Source organism: Hirundo rustica, chromosome 10 (genome assembly GCF_015227805.2).
Source record: "Hirundo rustica isolate bHirRus1 chromosome 10, bHirRus1.pri.v3, whole genome shotgun sequence".
NCBI classification, from domain to species: Eukaryota; Metazoa; Chordata; class Aves; order Passeriformes; family Hirundinidae; genus Hirundo; species Hirundo rustica.
This window is the reverse complement of record NC_053459.1, coordinates 4,435,019-4,454,493: the sequence shown is the minus strand read 5'-3', so window position 1 is coordinate 4,454,493 and position 19,475 is coordinate 4,435,019. Positions and strand designations below refer to the sequence as shown.

General features: G+C 47.5%; 1 protein-coding gene across 1 annotated transcript; it reads right to left on the bottom strand.

Moving 5' to 3' along the window:
* Positions 1-434: 434 nt before the first annotated feature.
* On the bottom strand, positions 435-19,111 carry UBE2G2 (ubiquitin conjugating enzyme E2 G2). The gene is made up of 6 exons (XM_040074576.2): positions 19,035-19,111; positions 13,366-13,401; positions 13,234-13,279; positions 7,909-8,027; positions 4,206-4,346; positions 435-2,355 (listed from the first exon to the last, which is right to left on the bottom strand). The coding sequence occupies exons 1-6, from the start codon at positions 19,075-19,077 to the stop codon at positions 2,243-2,245; spliced, it is 498 nt and encodes a 165-aa protein (XP_039930510.1). The 5' UTR covers positions 19,078-19,111; the 3' UTR covers positions 435-2,242.
* Between the last annotated feature and the right edge of the window lie 364 nt (positions 19,112-19,475).

The following is a 19,475-nucleotide window of genomic DNA, read 5'->3' as shown; positions in this document are numbered from 1 at the left end:
GGTAGATATGGTCACTGGGTGGCTTCAAATCCTCATCAGCAAACCCACTGCATGTCAGTCACTTAAAAAGAAAGGTTTTTTACTTTTGAACAGAGATCTGGGGACTGTGGAAACTCTGAGTAGGAATTTGGCATTGGAGAAACCTGCTTGAGTGGGAGGTGTCCCTGTCCATGGCAGGGGCTTGGAACTAGATGGTCTTTAAAGTCCATTCCCATTCAAACCGTTCAGTGATTCTGTGATCTGTGTCCTCAAATCCAAGTGCTGATACCAGCACATTCTGAATGAATTTTGCCTGGAAAGTCCATGCAGTCATGTCAGTTCTTTCACTCCTAAAGTACCCCATGTTTTAACTGGGTTAGAATGAAGCCTTCCACTCCTTTGGAGCAAGTCTCTTGGCCGTGTGGTTACTCACATACAACACCCACTGCAATACATTTGTGTACAACTATAAAAGGAGAAAATAGAATCACTTTATTTCCAGTATACAGACTAAATCCCACCATAAAAATCAAGACAATGAGCAAGCACACACGAATAAAACACTCAGCACTTAAGCAAACCCCACTTTTGCCACTCTCCGGCGTTGTTCCCGAAGGTGGCTGCAGTACTCCCAGGAGCAATCCTCCCCTCTACTCCAAAAAACCACTCCCAGTTTGCATAAAGTGCTACATTTTCCTGTATGCCTTGAAATACTAGTTAGGTACAACACTATTTCATCATCTCTGCTCCCAAGCTATGTCCAGTCCCACTTCCACCCTGACATCAAAGCCACAATTACTTCTACAAGGAGGTAAAATCAGCAGGTTGTAGCAATACAACTCTGCAGAGGCGCAGAGCGATGGCCAAGTGCGACCTGCAGCACAGACAGCAAGGCAGAAACGCTGAACAGCACATGCACACGATCACCCCTGTAAAGCTTTCTTCGTGGTGTGACTCCTTCCACGTCACACCTTCTCACATTTAAAAAAAACAAACCAGCCCTTGTCGAATTTAGCCCATTTAAAAAGCTGCCAACAAAATTGGATTCCGTGTGCTATTAATGGGCGTTAATGTTATTGCTTGTAGTAAATTGGAGAAATTTGGACCTACACATGAGATTGGCTTGCAAAGCAGAAAGGTCAGCAGAGGCCCCTCAGCAGTTCTAGGAACTGTCCAGCTGGAATTTCCTGCACCCTTCACATCGGCTACAGCACTGCAGTCCAAAACACACGTCGTACCATCCTCCAGCAAACAGCCCATCTTCCCTTTCTGGCTCCTATTTCATGCACAAGAGCACTCAGGGTAGAGTGTCACAGGCAGTTTTTGTAAACCCATCACGCTCATCTTGGCTTGGTCACCCGAAAATGGGTGACAGGGCTATAATGGCAAAGCAGTGTCCAATCCTCTCAACACTCAGGTGTCACCAGAGTGAGCTGATATCCCTGCAGAGCTCCTGACATGCCCAGCAGAGCAAACACATCCTCACTGGATTTGCCAGTGATCTACCTCGCCCAGGTGACCTTGGACAATCCAGCCTCTATACCTCGTGCCTCTAACTGAGTGTAAGGTTTACAAACTGAGCGTCTTCAAGGAGTAAGAAAGCGGCTCTTGGGATTTCTGCCAAGCCAACACTGACTCAAAGGCTCAGTACAAACTCACAGTGCTACAGGGGAACACCAGGCCATTCCAGACCCCCAGCCAGCCCTGACAGCTCACTCCCCAAAGTTCCTTTCCTTGCTGACACACCCTGACTACAGCCCTGCTTTGCAGCCTCTCCTGCTAACTTATCCTCTTCTAATCAGATCTGACTGCAACTGCTGCCCTTAACCTAACAAGAACAGAACGGATACAGAAATCCCTGTCTACTGCTGCTCCAGATGCAATGCTACCTATAAAAACACAACTAATTCTGCCAGCAGACGATCCAAGCCAGCACTGCTCTCCAACAGCAGACGGGTGAGGGAGGGCTGCAGATTGCCAGGTCTCCAGGCTTTCCACACCACAAAGTAAGGTAGCAACAAGCAGCCTTAGGAAACAGCGCTGTCTCTGTATTTTTCTCTACCATTAAATCCCTTTTCCACACAATTTAGTGAGTGAACTAGAGGCTTCCCTGGAGCAGTGGAAGAAAAGAGATGGTAAATAAATAACAAATTATAAGAACTAGGCCAATAGTTTTACAAAGTTTTCCTTTTTGGTACCAGCACTGAGCACTGCTCGTTTCCAGGTGGAGAGAAATACAAAACGCTTCAGTCTCTCTGTGAGCTTAAAGTCCGAGTGACTTCTGCACAATCTGCTTGGCAATTTTGTTAAATTGTTCTCTGTCTTCCCGCCACATCTTGGAGGCGTCTACATTGGCTCCACTTTCATCATTTGGCTCTGAAACAAGAAAGACAAAGGGAGGTGGGCAATGGAGCTTCTTGCTTCTTCAGGAATGCCACTTCCCCAAGGCTTTGAAACACCTCTCCTCCTTGAGGCTGCAGAAACACCACTAAAACAAATCCAATGACAGCTCCTGGATTCCCCAAAGGCTCTGATTTTACTGACCACAAGGGGAAGGATATCACAACAAATTTGAGTTTAGGCAAGAAACAAGTGGTACAGGAGCAGGATTTTTTTTTGTTTGTGCTTTCAGCAGTGGAGCCCCATCATGCACATGGCCAACACAATGTGGCACCCTCCGTGCTGTCAAGGCTTTTAAAATGGCACGTTTCTCCCCGCAGAACATTTTTTTCTCTTGTTCTCCGGCTTCCCAGACACAAAGCCCCTCCAAGCAGGCCACCCAAACAGGCTGTCACTTGTTGGGATGGCTTGTTCTATTAAAAACCAACAAAACAATCCAAGGAAACCCATAGAATATGCTTTCACTTCTGCAACATCTTTCATCCGATGATTTCAGAACGCTTTACGACGCACGTGGAGTGCTGGAGTCCCGGGCGCTCGCCATTTTGTATGGAGGTAAGCTGAGACCCAGGATTTACCAGGTCTGTGGGCAGCATACAGCAGGACACTGTCCTGGGGTTCCAGAAGGCACTAACACACTCTGCTCGCTTCCCCTGAGGCACCGGCGCACGCCCACCCTGGCCCAGTTCACGGCAGTATTTCCCATCCCTCTCCACATGATCCTGAGGGTCCACCTGGAAAACCAGCAGGTGTGCAGCTCATCCAGTCTGGTAAACTTGGGCTCACACCACCTGCACAGCCAGGGCTGAGAGTTTTCCAGTACCCTCAAAGAAGCTGACCTCTGGTGTTTTAGCCTAATCTCTCCAAAAGCCATGGGAAAACAGGATGCGCAGGCAGAGAACGAGACCAGGTGACTCCCACATTTCCCAGTCCAGCTAAGGCTGCACCATAAACCAAGCTCTGGGAAGGCGTGGGAATCCCAGGGGTACTGTTTGTCTGCACAGCTTCCCAACTGCAGGTTACTACTCCACAGCTACAACAGTCCCATGTAGGAATCTGCTGCTCGCTCTTTGGTCAGCTTTGCAGCTTCTAAACCCATTTATCCTTCAAAACCAGTTCTAAGGGACATGGCTCTGCCCTCTTCAGGCAATTCAGTGGCTCTGTCCACTGTGTGGAAAATCAACCATCTTTCAGAGAGCTCAACACGACAGCTGATCCACAGCCCTTGTTAGATTTAGGGAAAACCCTTTGAAAGGCTCCTCAAAAGGTTTTTTCATCCCAGGTCTCTTCCAAAGAAGCCATCCTCTGAACCACAGATGGCAGAGCGCGGCACATTCCCAGGCTAGGAATAACAGAGAGAAACAGAGCGTGCTGGCTTCTGAACCAGGGGCCATGGACTCCAGTTCACTGAACTGGTTAGGTCAGATAACCCTTCAGCTGCCACAGCCAAATCCAACACAGGCTGTAATCCACAGCAGGAAAAGCTGAATGGACAGCACAGCAAATACAGAGAGGGTTTTGTCCAGGAGCAAGGAACCAGCTGAGCCTCTGGGACCGCCTGACCCATCACTACTGTCTCAGTTTCTACCAACCTGGAAGGAAAGCCTCGCAGTAACCCCAAACAGGAACACCTGTTACTAATTCAGCTGCATTTTTTTCCCCAACCCTTTTCAGAGCACTGGTTTACTAATAAATAAATAAATACATACCAGGGCTTTAAGAACTGCGGCTGCTACTGAGCAGCTTTCCACGTGCTTTGCTCAGTGAACAAAGCAAAAAGCAAGAGGCAGTCCCAGCTCACTCAGGAAGGGCTGAGCAGTGCTCACCTGCCAGCATGCTAACGACAGACAGGAGGATCTTCTCCACGCTCTGCACCGGACTCCACCGCTCCGCGCTGCTCTCGTATCCCATGGGATCGTCCCCAGGAGCATGGAGGATAGAGATGCAGACTCTCCCATCTGGGTAAACTGCACAAGAAGTACAGAGGATTGGTTGTTATTCAGTGGAAATGCTCAGCATCTTGAGATCAGCCTTGAGGCTTGGCCTTTCTATGATTAAAACTAAACCCAGGTTTCGATTTCCTCTTTAGGCAAGAGGACACAACATCTGAAAGACAAAAAGCTAGAATGAATCTTCTTTAAGCAAATCTAATAAACTCCTTCCCCAACAGAAACCTGCTGGGAGCACTTGTGTCATTTAACAATCAGTGACAGGCTCCACTGGAGAAATGAACAATGCAGCCTGGTGGAATAAGGCAAGAATTTATGCACAGACACATCTCCAAGCAGGTAACCAGTCCAACTTAAATGGAAATGAATGCACTGAATGCACACTGGAGTCCTCCACTGGACTGTGACCATGAAAAGGATTACACAAAGGAGGGAAAAGTTTCATTATATGTATTATAAACATGAGAAAAAAGAAAGTGTTATGCTAAGTATATTATGAACAGTAGAACTGACCTTTTGTGCAAGCAGAAGAATTCCCACTACTTTTTTTTTTTTTTTTTTTTTTTTTTTAAGCTCAGCTGCATTAAAGCACCTGGAAACAAGGAAACCTACGAATTAAGGACCCAGGTGCTTCCCCTCCCACCTTTAGCCTATGAGTCTGCAACAGTACAAGTTGTCTTCAGAGAGACTGAGCTCTACTGACTTGGTAATGAAACTAAACACAGGTTGAAGTGGCACCACAAAAGAAAACACTGTTCTACTAACATGTAGGTTTAACTCTCCTGCATGGCAGGCTCCTGGGGAATGACAACTTCAGCGCAGTAATTTCAGGGCTTCTAATCCTCAGGTGACCAAACTGGTGCCATTGCCAGGAAAGCAAGACAAAACAAAGCGGGAATGACTGCTGAAGCAGCTGTGCTCATTCCCAGCTCCTTCCATTCACCCAGCTATGTCTGCCCAAGCATATAAGCACTGTGGAGGACTTTCATTTACAGTCCTCTCTGCAGCCCCAGGCTGGGGACTGGAGCTGGTGTAACCATAGCTGGAAGAGGTGAAAACAGCAGGCGCTGAATCAGCACTTCTTGCAAGTCAGGAACCCACTGGCAGAAGGGATTTCACTGGCGAGGGAGTCTCCTGTTCCTGTGCAGCGCCTCATTTAAAACAGCTGGAACACAGCAGCACAGTCAAGACATCAAAGGCTGATTGCAGGAAGATGTATGGATCTTCTCCCCCTCTGTTCAGGTGAGACCCACCCCTGTCCAGCTGTGGGGCCCCCAACCCAAGGACGTGGAGCTGTTGGAACGAGTCCAAAGGAGGCCACAGAGAGATGCTCCGGAAACGGGCTGGGAGAGCTGGGAGCGCTCAGCCTGGAGAAGAGAGAGCTCCAGGGAGACTTCAGAGTCCCTTCCAGGGCCTAAAGGGGCTCCAAGAGAGCTGGGAAGGGACTTGGGACAAGGGGCAATGGCTGCACTCTGCCAGAGGGCAGGGTTAGATGGGATATTGGGAAGGAAGTGTTCCCTGAGAGGGCGGTGGGAATAGGTTGGGAGAGAAGCCGTGGTTGCCCCATCCCTGGAAGTGTCCAGGTTGGACAGGGCTTGCAGCAACTTGGAATAGCAGAAGGTGTCTCTGCCCATGGCAGGGGCCAGAGCAAGATGGGCTTTAATGTCCCTTCCAACAATCCTTCCCAAAGCACCTATGATCCTGTGATCTCCCCACACGGATGCTCGGTGCCGATGAAAGCAATGCCATTGATCTCTATTTAGATACTTTTGCCAGAGCATCCAAGAAGGTAGTTTTAATGTAACAGAAGACAGTTCTGTGGTGTCTCAATTCCCCCTTCACATAACATAAACTGCAAGGATGAGGGGACATACAAGACTTTTTAAACATTTTCCTTGCTATTTCTCACAGGGGGAGGAATAAACAGAAAAAGCACAGCCCAGCCACCCCTTTCTGGGCGGGAGCAGCCCACCACAACCACAGCTGAGAAGGAAGATTCAAGCGTCTACTTCAGGTGACCTCAGCTTCAGATTAAGAAGACTCCAAGTCACAGGGCTTTAAAGAGCTGAGCTGACCATCCAGTGTGTTCCAATTATCTCATGGAAGAAACACCCATGTGTAAAGCCACTCTTTAGCACAGGAGTCAGGCAATTTGTGCCTCTCCACACCCCACTCCTCCTGGCAGTGCTGCACACAACACAGCTGCAAGCAGCGAACCTCAAGCCAAGGCCACAGCTGGAGCTGCGGGGACAAGGATTTGCTCACGGAGACCAGTCCTGGCAAGAAGTTTGGGTAAATTAGTCCAGATGGAGCAAGGTGCTGACATGGCTACACTGCTTCCAAGTGCCCTGTTGTGGACATCAGAGCCCCAGAGGTGATGCCACACTGCCTCGGGCATGCCCACACCTGTGGCAAGCAGGTGTGTCTTCCACAGGAGAACAGAAAGATGTGGATTAAATGGGCAAGAACCTGCACAAGTGGTGCTTTCAGAAAGGGAGTAACAGAGAAACTTCAAGAAATTGCACAATTCCCTGTATGGAGGGTGAAATAAATCGATTCCCAGGTGAGATTATGACCTGTGTTTTCCAAGTGCAAGAATTCCAGCTGAAGAGGAAGCACTAGGCAGGAGTGCAGCATTTGCCTTTTCCTGCTCTTGAGAGCCAGAGACCTGACAGCCTGAACACAGATCCAGCCCATCAAACCTGGGTAGTTTTGTACAACCCACGTTGATTCAGCAGATGTCAGAAGCAATGATTCTACACAGAATTCCAAGGCTAATTCCAGAAAGTAGCAGTCCAGGGTGCAAACAGGGGCTTTAATGTTTTTTTTCATGTCCAGGGCTCAAACCTGTCAGCTGTACTTCTTGTCACCATCATAGATTGACTAAGGCTGGAAAAGATCTCCAGCTCAATCAGCATTGCAGAGTAAAGGCCAGCAAAGTCTTAATATTAAACACCTGTAAATGTGCTGTCTGCTTGGACAGAGCACTCTGTATTTCAGAGAGATCCCCCCCCGAAATGCTAAACCTGTGAATTCACAGGGCAAAAGCCATGCTGCCTAATAAAACTGCACCCATGGACAACTTTTCAGTCACTAAAATAACACCAAAAGACCTAAATACAAGCCATAGAGCAAGACTGAGTTCATGGTGTGTTAGGACAAAGCTCTCAGGCACAGGGTGGGATTTTTGGGGTGTCCTGCATAGGGCTAGGGGCTGAACACCATGATCCTGATGGGTCCCTCCAAACTCAGCCTATTCTATGATTCTGCAGCTGGAAAGAGCCTGTATTAATTCACTAAGTCTCACATCCCGTACAGAAGATTCAAAGGCACGGAGTTTACTGGAATCCTTGTCGGACTGTTTAAAGGCAAAAGTTTTAGGAGGAATAATGGGATAAAGAGAAAAGGACCCTAAGACAGAGCAGAACTGCTGGGCAGCTGAAAGCTCGTGCTGCCTGCTCAAGGTGGGAAAGGGAGAGAACCACCCTTGGGAAGGATGCCAGCCCTCCTGCTGCAAAAGTTTCTCTTTCAGTTGCACAAGCAACCCACCCTCCCGTGCATCCTGCTGCATCAGACTCACTGTTGGGATGGAACATCTCACAGGTGAACCTCATCTTCGGAGGACTCAACGGGTAATCGAGCGGGAAACTCAGGATAGCAGGGAAAACCCCATACTCAAAACAGGTGTCTTCAGGACCCCTAGAAACAGATAAAATGTCATCCACCAAAGTTTTAAACAGCTCTTTCCCCCAAATTCTGCTCTAATGAGAGGCATGGGTTATATCACCTTCTCCAGGAAACAAAGAGTTAAGGTGCTCTTACCCCACACCTCATAAACTTAAATCCAAATATGAGGCTTGGGAGGCAGGGGGGAAATCAAAGCTCGCACGCTAAATTACTAGGAAGGTCACAACACTGTTTAATTAGCAGGGTGTGTCTGGATATAATTGGAGTATCTGGCTCCAAGGCATGTTCCAGGATTTGAGTGTCTGCACGTCAAGCGAAAGCAGAGGCAGGTGTGGGACTCCTGTGCCTTTGAAGATACTGTTATGCTCTGCAAGACAGAGATGTCAAATGCTGGAGCTCAAAATTAACTTATAAACGCCACAGAGATCCCAACTGCCGGTATCTAGCACAACCACACAAACACTTATCGCTGTCTGATGCAGAAAGCACAGCAAAGGTTTGTAAAAATAAAAACACGGCTCAGAGACCATAATTGTCAGAAGAGAAGCAGGACAACAACGTGTCTTTGCAGACTTCAGGTACTGAGTTTGCCCTCCCTCGAGTGCAGGTGGAGAACAAATGGCTTCATCAGGGCTCTTGTAGAAACATTTCCTTATTGTGTTCAGAATCTAGTTCAAAGTGCAATCGAGTTGAGAACGTAAAGACAACTATTTCACCCTGCCTACATGAAACACTTGTGGAAAGTGAGCGAAAAACAAGTTTATTAGCTATGATTTATTCAAACTTGATGAACCATCTGGAAGTTGTAACACAAACATGATTTCCCTTGATTGGAAAGATGACGAAAAAAGCTTCGGCACTGAAAATCGTTGCCAAGGAAACCTCATGTATTTAGTAAAAAGCCATTCAAACAAAGGTTCCACTGTCTGGGAAATAAGGGTTAGGAATATATTCATGTCTCCTCCTCCCAATCCACTTTCTCCATGCCAGAAAGAACATCAAAGTCAGAGAGCAGCAAATCCTAAAGCGCTGGAAGACTTACTATCTCAAACTTTGGGATTCAAAAGACTCGGCTGGTAGATAAACACAAGAACTACATGATTTAAACATGAATATTGACACTGGCGGGTAAGGTAAGAGAAATAAATCAATATTCTGCAAGAATGAAAGCTGAACCGTCTCAACCGCTTTGTTCCCTTTCTGGCCTTTTCCCTAAATTTAGTCAGGATTCAATTCACATCTGAGAGTAAACTGAATGCATTTTTTCCTGACCATTTTAATTCCAGCTGCATTTTAAAGGCTTATTGTTGAACTTCTGAGAGTATGTACATACAGGCATTGAAAAGCTGGTGGGTGTCTATGTTCTGTTTTGAGAGCAAACCCACAGCCTTAAGGGCTCTTCTGTCAAACACACTCAACCCAACATACTCCATTTTAGGCCCTGTATTATGTGAGCAAAACGCTTTTGTTTTACCCACTCAGCGCTGCCAGGATCAACTTCAAAGAAATTATTAAAGTTAATCCAAGACAGCATTTGCAACTACAAAACACTCAGCATTTGAACTTGACAGCATCACTTTGAGCTCACAAAGGACACTGGCAGGGCCAGGGAGGTAAGAGCATGGCAGCTGCTGCAGTCACCCCCCTGCTCTGCAGTGATTCCAAAGCATGAAAATGAGGAGCTCTGACCTCCAGGAGCTGGCTGTTACTCAAGCAAGGGGCAGAGGAGAGTGGTGGGGTATCTTCCAAATCGGAGAGAGAAGCGCCTTGAGGAGGACAGCTGATGGGAATTGTTTAGTTTAGCGTAAAGGCTCCTCAGGGGGGACCTTCTCCTACAAGTCCCTGACAGGAGGGTGCAGCCAGGTGGGGGTCAGGCTCTGCTCCCAGAGGACGAGAGACAGGTCAAGAGGAAACGGCCTCAAGTTGCAACAGGGGAGGGTGAGGCTGGATACTGGGAAAAATTTCTTCCCTGAGAGGGTTTTTCAACCTTGGCCCAGGCTGCACAGGGCAGTGGCGGAGTCACCATCCCTGAAAGCATTCAAAAACCATGTGGATGTGGCACCTGGGGACACGGTTTAGTGCTGGATTTGTCAGGGCCTGGGGAATGGCTGGATCTGATGGTCTTAGAGGTCTTTTCCAACCTTAACGATTCCGTGATTCTAATTCTATAATCAGCTTCACATACATTTGCAAAGGGCTTATTTGTAAAAAGATGCTGGAAAAACACCAAACCCCACAATCATCAGATGCCCAAAAGGGGAATGGAAACAAAAAGTCATAAGCCTAATTATAGATCTAATTACCTTTCTAAACAGCTTTGTGATAAGTTGACTTCAATTTATGCTGTTTAGGTTTCAAGCAATCTTTAGGCTAATAAAGTTCTTAACCATTGCGTGCTTTCGTGTCTTTTGGGGATAAACTGGAATAGCAACACACACTTGCACATGCCAACCAAAGAGGGCAAAACTTGGCCTTGAAATGTTAAATCCATGAACACAACACAGCCTGAAGGACCTCACGCAGCGCTAGGGAATTGAGCAAGGTAAGGCAAACTCTCCTGAAATGATGTTGCAAAGATCGGGCATTCAGAACGGTTTTCACAGGGGTATCTTCAGTTCTGTGCCCATCACACTCATTTTAGGAGTGAAAGATCTGTTCTCTCCTTTACTTGATTATGGGCTTCACATTTATATGTTTCACATTCCTCCAGCATTGCTGCTGCAGACAAGAACACTGGAGATACAAATTATTATTTCCATTCCTTAAAAATGCATTATTTTGTCTCCAAGCCAAGCTCTTACATCAACCTATGTAACACTACCCAGCCTTCTTGGAACTGATAAGTGAGAGATGTCTTTTCTCTCTTAGGTCTCTTTTTTTTCACGTTATGTGCCATTATATGTGCTCTAGTTTTATATAAATTGGAGGAAGGGAAAAAAAAAGTACTCTGTTCTTTTCACAATTATCTTTCTTACTGTTTGCACTTCATCTGTCTAAAAATTTGAAGGCAGCTTTACTCTCATTTTCTCCTCTGCACACCTCATTCCCTGAATCTCACACAGCACATCTGAGATTACAAAACACTGGAGGAGATCACCACAGACAAATACAAACAAGGCATGTAACTTACTTTCCAAAGGTACTGCAAACACTGCTACTAACAGGGTTTGTAAGGAGATGAAAGTAACCAAATGTGTTTGGGATAAACATGTTTCTATTGTATCACAGCTTCAAAATTGAGCAGATCTTAAAATATAACTTTATTATGACACACACACAAAATACAGAAACCAAAATTAAAGCACCTCCGCCTCTCATTTTATGCTGACAAAGACCTGAAGCTCAACACTCAGCACTTTAAAGGGCTTTCAAGTCTGCAAGCAGCTCCTCTGCTCCTTAAGGACCTGATGGGAAACATCAGAAAAGGGATTTTCTAGGCAATTCAGAAGTACTTCTGAGTGTCCCTCAGGAAACCTCTACTTAGCCACACCACCTCTGCTAGGAGGAAGCACCAATAAGCAGGAATTTCCTTCCATGTTCCAAGAAGTGCATTAAACCCTCTGGGATTTCCACACTCCCGGCAATCCCAGCTGTCTGACCTGAAATCTGGCCCATTACGAAGCAGATGTGCTGACTATGCCTCTCACAGAAAGCCTAAGACCCTGCAGCCAAAACCTCCGGTGTCAGGCAACAAAACAACCTATTTCCATGCTAAGTGTTTCTTTTCGGGAGACCGAGCTACCAGGAAGCACAACCTGTTATCCCAGGAGAAATCGCTGCACATAAGCAGAGGCATTTGCCAACTCTTGCCATCAAGGAGCAAACAGGCAGTGGCAATCCAAACCTCCTCTCACCAAGGTCTAAAATAACTCAGAGGCTCTGGCTTGCCGTGCAGCAGGATCACCCACGCAGCCGCCTTGTGCGGAGCAGGGGATTCGCTACGGCTTTTGTGTTGGTCGCACGCCGGAGCCCAAGAGACAGAAATCTTGTTTTTTGTCCCTAGACAACACATTCCAAGCAAACTGAGCTAGGAGAACTCTGCCACTCGCGCCAGCTGCGAGTCTCACCAGTCAGCACCGGTGGTTGCAGGGAAAACCGGCCCAGGTCACAGTGGGCATGGAGTGAACGAGGCCACAGCCGCTGCCTGCCGTCCCCAGGGTCCTCCAGGACAACCCAGCGCTGGCTGAGGGCAAGGAAATCACCAATTCTCACCAAAGGAATCCAGAAATACAGAGCCAGGATCTACCCTAACAACAGACCACCAGCTTCAGGATGGACTCGGTGGCCTGGAGCTTCTTCACCTTTTAATTGTGCAGTATTTGCATAAATTGTCAGACACGAGTGACAAAACCTGTTTTTCCGCTCTCATCTAGTATTTTAGAGCTTTATTTTGCAAAAATCACCAGTTATCCCATGTGCTCAAAGTTCCCAAAGAAGGCACAGCATGAGCAGGAGTACGAGCAAGGGAGAAGACAACCTGTAAGATGCTGGGCAAAAATATTATGTCTTTTCATGGCAAATTTTGCTACCAACAACCACACCCATCTGGGGAGTGGAAGAGAGAGAACACAGCATTGTAAAGGAGCCTTCATCACCCCCAAAACACAGCAGGTCATGGCCAGAGCTATTCACCAACGGAAGAGTGAATCTCTTTCTACACAAAATTACTGCATCCAACTCTTGACAACGCCAACCGATTCATGAAGTGTAAAGAATTTCAAAAGAATTTTTACTTCAATTTCAATACTCTTTTGTTTAAAACCTTTCAATATTTCAAGAAAAAAAATTGAATAGTAAGTAAACTAATTTTAGACATTGATTTTTTTTCTTCTGTCACTAATAATCTGTATTTTTCTCCACTCAAAACTTGTCTTGCATTTGCAGTTAGGCAATGTTGCACAGGTATATGTGATCTACAAGCAACTGTTTATTTCCTACAGTGTTTGTAAATTATATACAAGGGAGCCCAAATGAGGATTCCTGACAAATTTGCAAGCTTATTATTAAGACACTTGTACAAGAAGTTATCATAACAAGTTTTACACATCACCAATGCTACCTCTGTCACTCTGTTTAAAGTCCAAATGTTTGGACCAGAGGAGTTTTCAGCCCAAGGCAGGCCAATGCTGATGTCATGCAGAACTGACAGTACTTTTTGACATTCTTGCTCTCCTAGAAGCTCAGCACAGATTTCAGGCACCAAGCACTATTAACTCACATGATCAGGGCTTCCCATTCGAAGAAGTTCTCTTCATTCATGGGACCTGTGAAACAGAACAGAACAACGCTCAGTGCTACCTGAACACAAGGTGACAGCTCCAGAGTGCACAAACCCTGCTCAGCTCCTCACCTGCCACAATCCCTTCTGGTGGGTTCAGGGTCAGCTCTGCAAAAACAGAAACACAAGGAAGATTGAGGTGACCTGCGAGCCCAAGCATTCCAGGGGGTGTTAAGAGTGGCCATGGCTTAGCACAGGGGCCCCACCACCATTGCTTAATGCAGGACAGTGTTCTAAACAAAATTATTTGGCACTTTGGGGTTTTTCAGGCTCCTAGAACTAGCCTTGGAATCACAGAATTGTTTAGGTTGGGAAAGACCTCTAGGATCAAGTCCCCCATCTTCACAGAGGCAATAATATAACCTGAGAAGGAAGACAAAAACTTCTCACAAAGCCTGGGAAATGCTCTTCCCTTGCACCTCTGTGGTATCTGCTGGACACCATAACAGCCTGGAGTTTGTATTCCTGTAACCTCTCTGCACCCACTCAGGTTTGATGCACCTCAGTGCAAAACCCAGAACTACACAAGAACAGGAGAAGCAGACACATGAGAGATTTGACAGCAGCTCTGTTCTCTAAATTCAATCCAACTCCTCCTGTATGTCCTGGAAAATGTGAGTTTAAAAAACAAAACAAAACAAACAAAACAAACAAAAAACTCACAAAAAACCCCCAGCAATAAAACAGCCATAGCTGCTGCACAGGCAAGTTTGGATCCATCAATCCTCACTTTCTCTAGGAAACTGATACAACTCCAAATTCATGAAACAATCTTTGGCATCAGCCCCTACCTTCAAGCTGGTGAAGGCCAGTGCATCATGTGCTGATAAAATAACGAGACATTCTCCTGTCTAGTGGACTGACCATCAGTTTCTAGTTTCTGATGCTCTGCAGGGAGGCAGCAGCAGCTGAGGCACAGTTCAGCCACAAACAGACAACCACTGGGCCAGCAGTGCCGGGGCATCAACACCAGCCCCGAGGCTCCGAGTGAGCCTGGGGCAGCTGCTGGACCTGGTGGCAGGAGGTGACATTCCCAGCTGCTTGTCCAGCACAGTGTTCCCCAATCAATGGCCTCTGGAACACCAGCTGCCAGTAACACACAGAACACAGCCACAAGAACCACCACACACATTCCCGGGCAGGAGAACAAACAGGAACACCGACCCAGGGAATAGGTGAAATCACAAAGCAATAAATGAGACACTTGACCTAATTTCTGTCTAGGCTGTAGGTGGAAACTACATGGGTAGTGCTGCACAGAACGGATTTCTGTCTTACAACAGCTCCTTTATTGCAGGATTCGAAGAACATGCTGAGATGCCTTGCCAGGAGACACCATGGAACTCTTCTGTTTTCTCAGAGTGCCCTTAACCTTGGCACAGCCCTCTCTGAAGTTCCAAAGCCCAGCAGCAGACTGAAACTCAGCCTTACGGTTTTCCACATGTCCTGGCATTCCATGGCAGGTTTTTCCAGCTTCACATTGGGTCTCCAATAGCTTTTCTTGTCGACGTTTTTAGACAGAAAGAGGGAGATGTCAAATGCAGGAACTCCTGGAATCATTTTGCTCCATCTTGTGGTTCTCTCTAAGAAGAAAATCCCTCTGATGTTTCCTACGATTTCCCTGGAAAAGCTGGCAGCAGTCCCTGTGGTGGGCAGCCACATGAAATTGTGTCATGCAGCACTCCAAGGAGAACAGGGGCAATGGGAACAAACAGCCAAAGCCCACAGAGCAAAGGGTCTTCATGAGGACAGAGGTTCACGCTCAGCTCCCCCCTCAGAGAAAGGTTTCCATCCTTAAGGATCAGGTTCATAGAAACTGGGCATTCAGGGACACGGGAGCTTTGATTTTGAGCAGCTGCTGCTGCACCTGGTCATTGAGAAAGGCAAAACCCCTCTTGCACATGGATGGTGACATCCTACCCTGTGATTTCTCCAGAGTTGTTCAAAAGGAAACTGTGAGCTCAGTTTTCAGAGAGGCACACCAGGAGCTGATAGCATCAGCTGCTACAGCTCACCAGAGCCTCCAAGCAGGGTCACTTTCATAGAATGTTGGGGGGTGTCCAATTATTTATAAGTGAGCAGCAGAAAGCAGTGAAAGGCTAAAAGCAATGCTCTGATCACATGCAGAGTGACTCTGACACCAGCAAGGCCAAACAGCCCCACTCAGTGCAGAAATTTTCCCTAATAGCCAATCTACACCTCCCCAGGTGCAACTTTTTATTTGTTCCCTGGGAGCACAGCCAGACCTTGCAAGCTTAAAGCAGAGCTGATACTGGAGAAGTGTGATGCTTCTAATAGGAATTCGGGGCAGATCTGCTGCACACACACAATCAGTGCAGTCCTTTTCATTTCACTGCTCTTTGTGGAGTCATTATCAGCCAGTTATGCCTTGGAGATGGTTCTCAGGAGAACTGAAAACACACCTTGTTAAAGCACTGAAGAGACTGAGAAGATCATCCTTAAAAGAGAAGTTCAGCAGTCTGTTTCCTAAAAACTGCAGCCGTTTAGCAAACTTGCAAGAGGATTAAAAGCCCAGGACTCAGGAAATACTATGGGCACTGCTGACTGCAGTATCTGACACATCTGGACTGAGATGCTTGAAAACAGTTTTCTTCTGACTCCACACGACTCTCCCCAGGCAGTAAGGATGGGAAGCACTGAAGCACTGCCAGGTTCAGAAGATTTATTATTTCTGTGATTGCCCAAATCTCACAATTAACATAAATCCCTCATTTTCAACCCAACAGCACTTCCCAAGAAACCTGTTGGCATTACAATCCACTGCTCCTTTGCCTGTTTGTACCAGGAAGGAAATCCAGTGCATACGATAAGGCACTACAACCCTCAGGTTTCTAGAGAGTTAATTCTTGCAGGGTAACCCATTTTAGACTTGAAATTTTAGCCAGCATACGCCATCTTCAAGATCTGGCATCAAGAAACAGTAAACATAGAAAAAGAAGGTTTCCATCTCTTAACTCTCACAAATATAAGCTACTGAGAGACTTAGGTCAGGCCTTAATACTATTACACATCTAGAATTAACAACAGACACATGCTTGGATAAAGTTATACTCTTTTTTATATCTGCTTTTTTTTTTTTTTTTTTAAGCTTTAGCCAAACTAGTTCTGGCAGAGTAGATAGTAAATCTGAGAAAGCAAAAAGTCAAACATGCAAAGATCTAAATGAGGACAAAAAACCCAGTCCATGTCATCTGGATGTCCACAGCCACCTTCCCCTCCTTCTGCAATTCCAGTGCAATTTCACAGCCTCCCCCAAAATGCAGTAATATATCTGGGCTCCAACAGGTAAAAAAAACTCCTCACAATGTCAAGAATTTTTCACAGAAGGAAACAAAAGTCTTTAAATTAAGACTTCAACACGTGTGCGCACATGCACAGCAAAAGATGAGAGACAAAAACTGAAAAAGGAAAAAACGGAAAGAATGAGAAGTCTGGTAAAGGAAACACACCCACCAGCAAGGCACTGACTGCCAACCACCACTGTCACGACTAGAAGTGACTAAAGGGAAGAGATAGAGGAGAAGAGGGAAAGCAAAGAAAAAAGATGTGTCCACAACTTTGTACATAACACATACAAGAGTTCATGCAAGGTGAGCAGTCAGGAGAGGGTCACTGAAAACCATCTCCATGCCCACATTCACCCAGGGCCTCACAGCACCCACATCCTGCATCATCAGGAGCGAGAAACTCCACACCGGGCTGAACCTCAGACTCCAGCCCTGTCCAGAGGTAGGACTTGTTCTTTTGCTGCAAAAAGAGGCAGCTGAACTACCTACAACCAGGAGATTTTTTTATTTTTCAAAGTAACTCTTGCTGAAAATCTCTCCAGGGCTGAGAGCTTCTGAAGAGCTACAATTAACTGGTAGTCCTTAGAGAAACACTGGGGAAAGGTTGTAAGTCAGGTTTGATCCTGGGGTTTGCTCTAAAGGAAAATAACAAACCTGGACACGCAGCAGAGGGGAATCCACAGACACCAAAATGTCTGGGTTACTGCACTGCTGCAACTCAGGCAGTCAGACACTAAGTTACATTCAGTTTTTACAATACTGTTTTATTGGGCTTGGGAAAGTGCTTGTAAAGGCAGATCGCAGACAAAACGTTATCTCTGTTCACAACTAGCGTTACCCTGGGAAACTAGGCAGAGAAGATTCATCTCATTTCTGCCTGTGGCGTTAAGTAAAAAAATCTTTCTGAGGTCATTGAATATCATTTTTCCTAAAGATTTCATTCACACAAGACACACTAGAAAGATTTCTGTGCTCCTCAACCACAAAGGATCATAAATGCTTTTTTGAGACTTAGGGGATTGATATGAGAGGACAGAAGCAGTGCCAGGACTTTCTGTGGTTGTTTTTCAGCTCGCTGCCTCTGGATTACAATGGGAGAATGCAGATTTCTAGGACACACTGACACAGCAGAAACTTTACCTGCAGAGCCGTGGGGCTTGCTCAGCACCCCCAGCTGTGTGGGGAGCCCTGGCTGCCCAAACACCTGTGTGACAGTTCAGCTTAGAGACCTGTGCCCTGCAGAGCAGCCTGAGAACAGGCACAGTGCTGGCAGGAAACGTGTCTATAAATATTCCCTTTCACACAGGCTGGAGTCTTCCACTAAATGATGACAGAAACAACTCTCCATCCCTGGACAGCCCGGGGAGCACAGTAAGTGACCTTCCTTGGAGCAAAAGGCCGGTTCTTACAGCCCAGCTCCCTCCATCCCCACCAAATATTTCTCTTTTCCTTTCTACTTCCTTGCTGGAAATAAAAGCTGGAGCACTAAAGCCCAAAAGGACCTAGGTATACAAACAAGTATTTCTTGCGGACAAAAGGCACCTTTGGACACCTCTGAAACTCACGAGGGAGCAGATGAGGCATCCCAGAAGAACTGGGATTGCCAGGGGGCCCCAGCCCACTGCAGCAGGTCTCTGGTGAGGATCACTGCTCACCAACCCCTGCAGTCACATCCCACAATGATTTCTAAACAAGTCTGTGTCTTTCATCACTAAATTCGAGTTAAAATCGTTTTAAAACCACTCTGCTTCCATTAAGGACTTCACAGAATTACAGAATTGTTTGAGTTGGAAGAGACCTTAAAGCTCATCTCATCTCATGCCATGCCATGGCAGGGACACCTTTCACTAGCCCAGCTTGCTCCAAGCCCCATCCAGCCTGGCCCTGGACACTGCCAGGATGGGGCAGCCACCACCAGAAGTTATCTGCCCTGATAAACACCTCTAATTACCTTTGACGTAACAAAGCTCTGCAACAGAGATTTCCATACCTGTATTCTGTTCCATCTGGAAATTTTAACAAAAGAAAACATCAAAATAACTGGCCACTTGGCCAGAGTTCCCAGCCTCCCCCTAACTAAGGCCCTGGAGCCAGGGAATCCCAGAGGTGTCACCCGCACACCACCCTCCTCTCGGTGTCCCAGCGGGAGGGTTCGGGCAGGACACCCTTCCCACAGCCTCCTCAAAGCCGGCCGTGCCCCGCACCCGGCCGGTGACCCTCACCCCTGCCCGGGGAGCTCTCTCGGGACGCAGAGAGCACCCTGCAGCCGGCGGGGGAGAGGGGCTGAAACAGCGGCCGGCGGGGCACGGCGGGCCGAGAGGGAGGCCCGCGGCCTGGCCTGCCCCGCGGCCGGCCCGGCCCGCGGGCCCTCCCGGGCTTTGGGAGCGATCCCGGCAGGAAGGCAGCGCGAAGGGCCCAGGGAGCGCCACTCACGCTTGTACTCGGCCATGAGCCGCTTCAGCGCCGTCCCCGCCATGGCGCGGCCCCGCCGCCGCTTCCGGGTGCGCGGCCAGAGCGGCCGCGGGCTGGGCGGGGCGGAGGGCGGCGCTCTATCCCGCCGGCCTCGCCTCTATGGTAGCGGCCAGTCCTCCCGCCGGCACCACGCGGGGCGGGAATTCCCTGTGGGAAACGGCGGGGACGCGGCGGGAGGACGCAGGAGAATACGCAAAATGCCCCAAGGAGCGGGGGTAGTGCGGGCTTGTAGCTGGGCACACCCTTCGGGTTCCCTGGAGCAGCCGCCACACGGCCTTTGCTGCCGGGATGGGCCGCAGAGAGAGAGGCCGGGGCCCACGGTCCCGAAGTGGATCCGCTGTAGGCAACAGCAAAGGGCGGCACGCCAGCGTGGAAATCCGGGAACACACATGGGATCCGCGG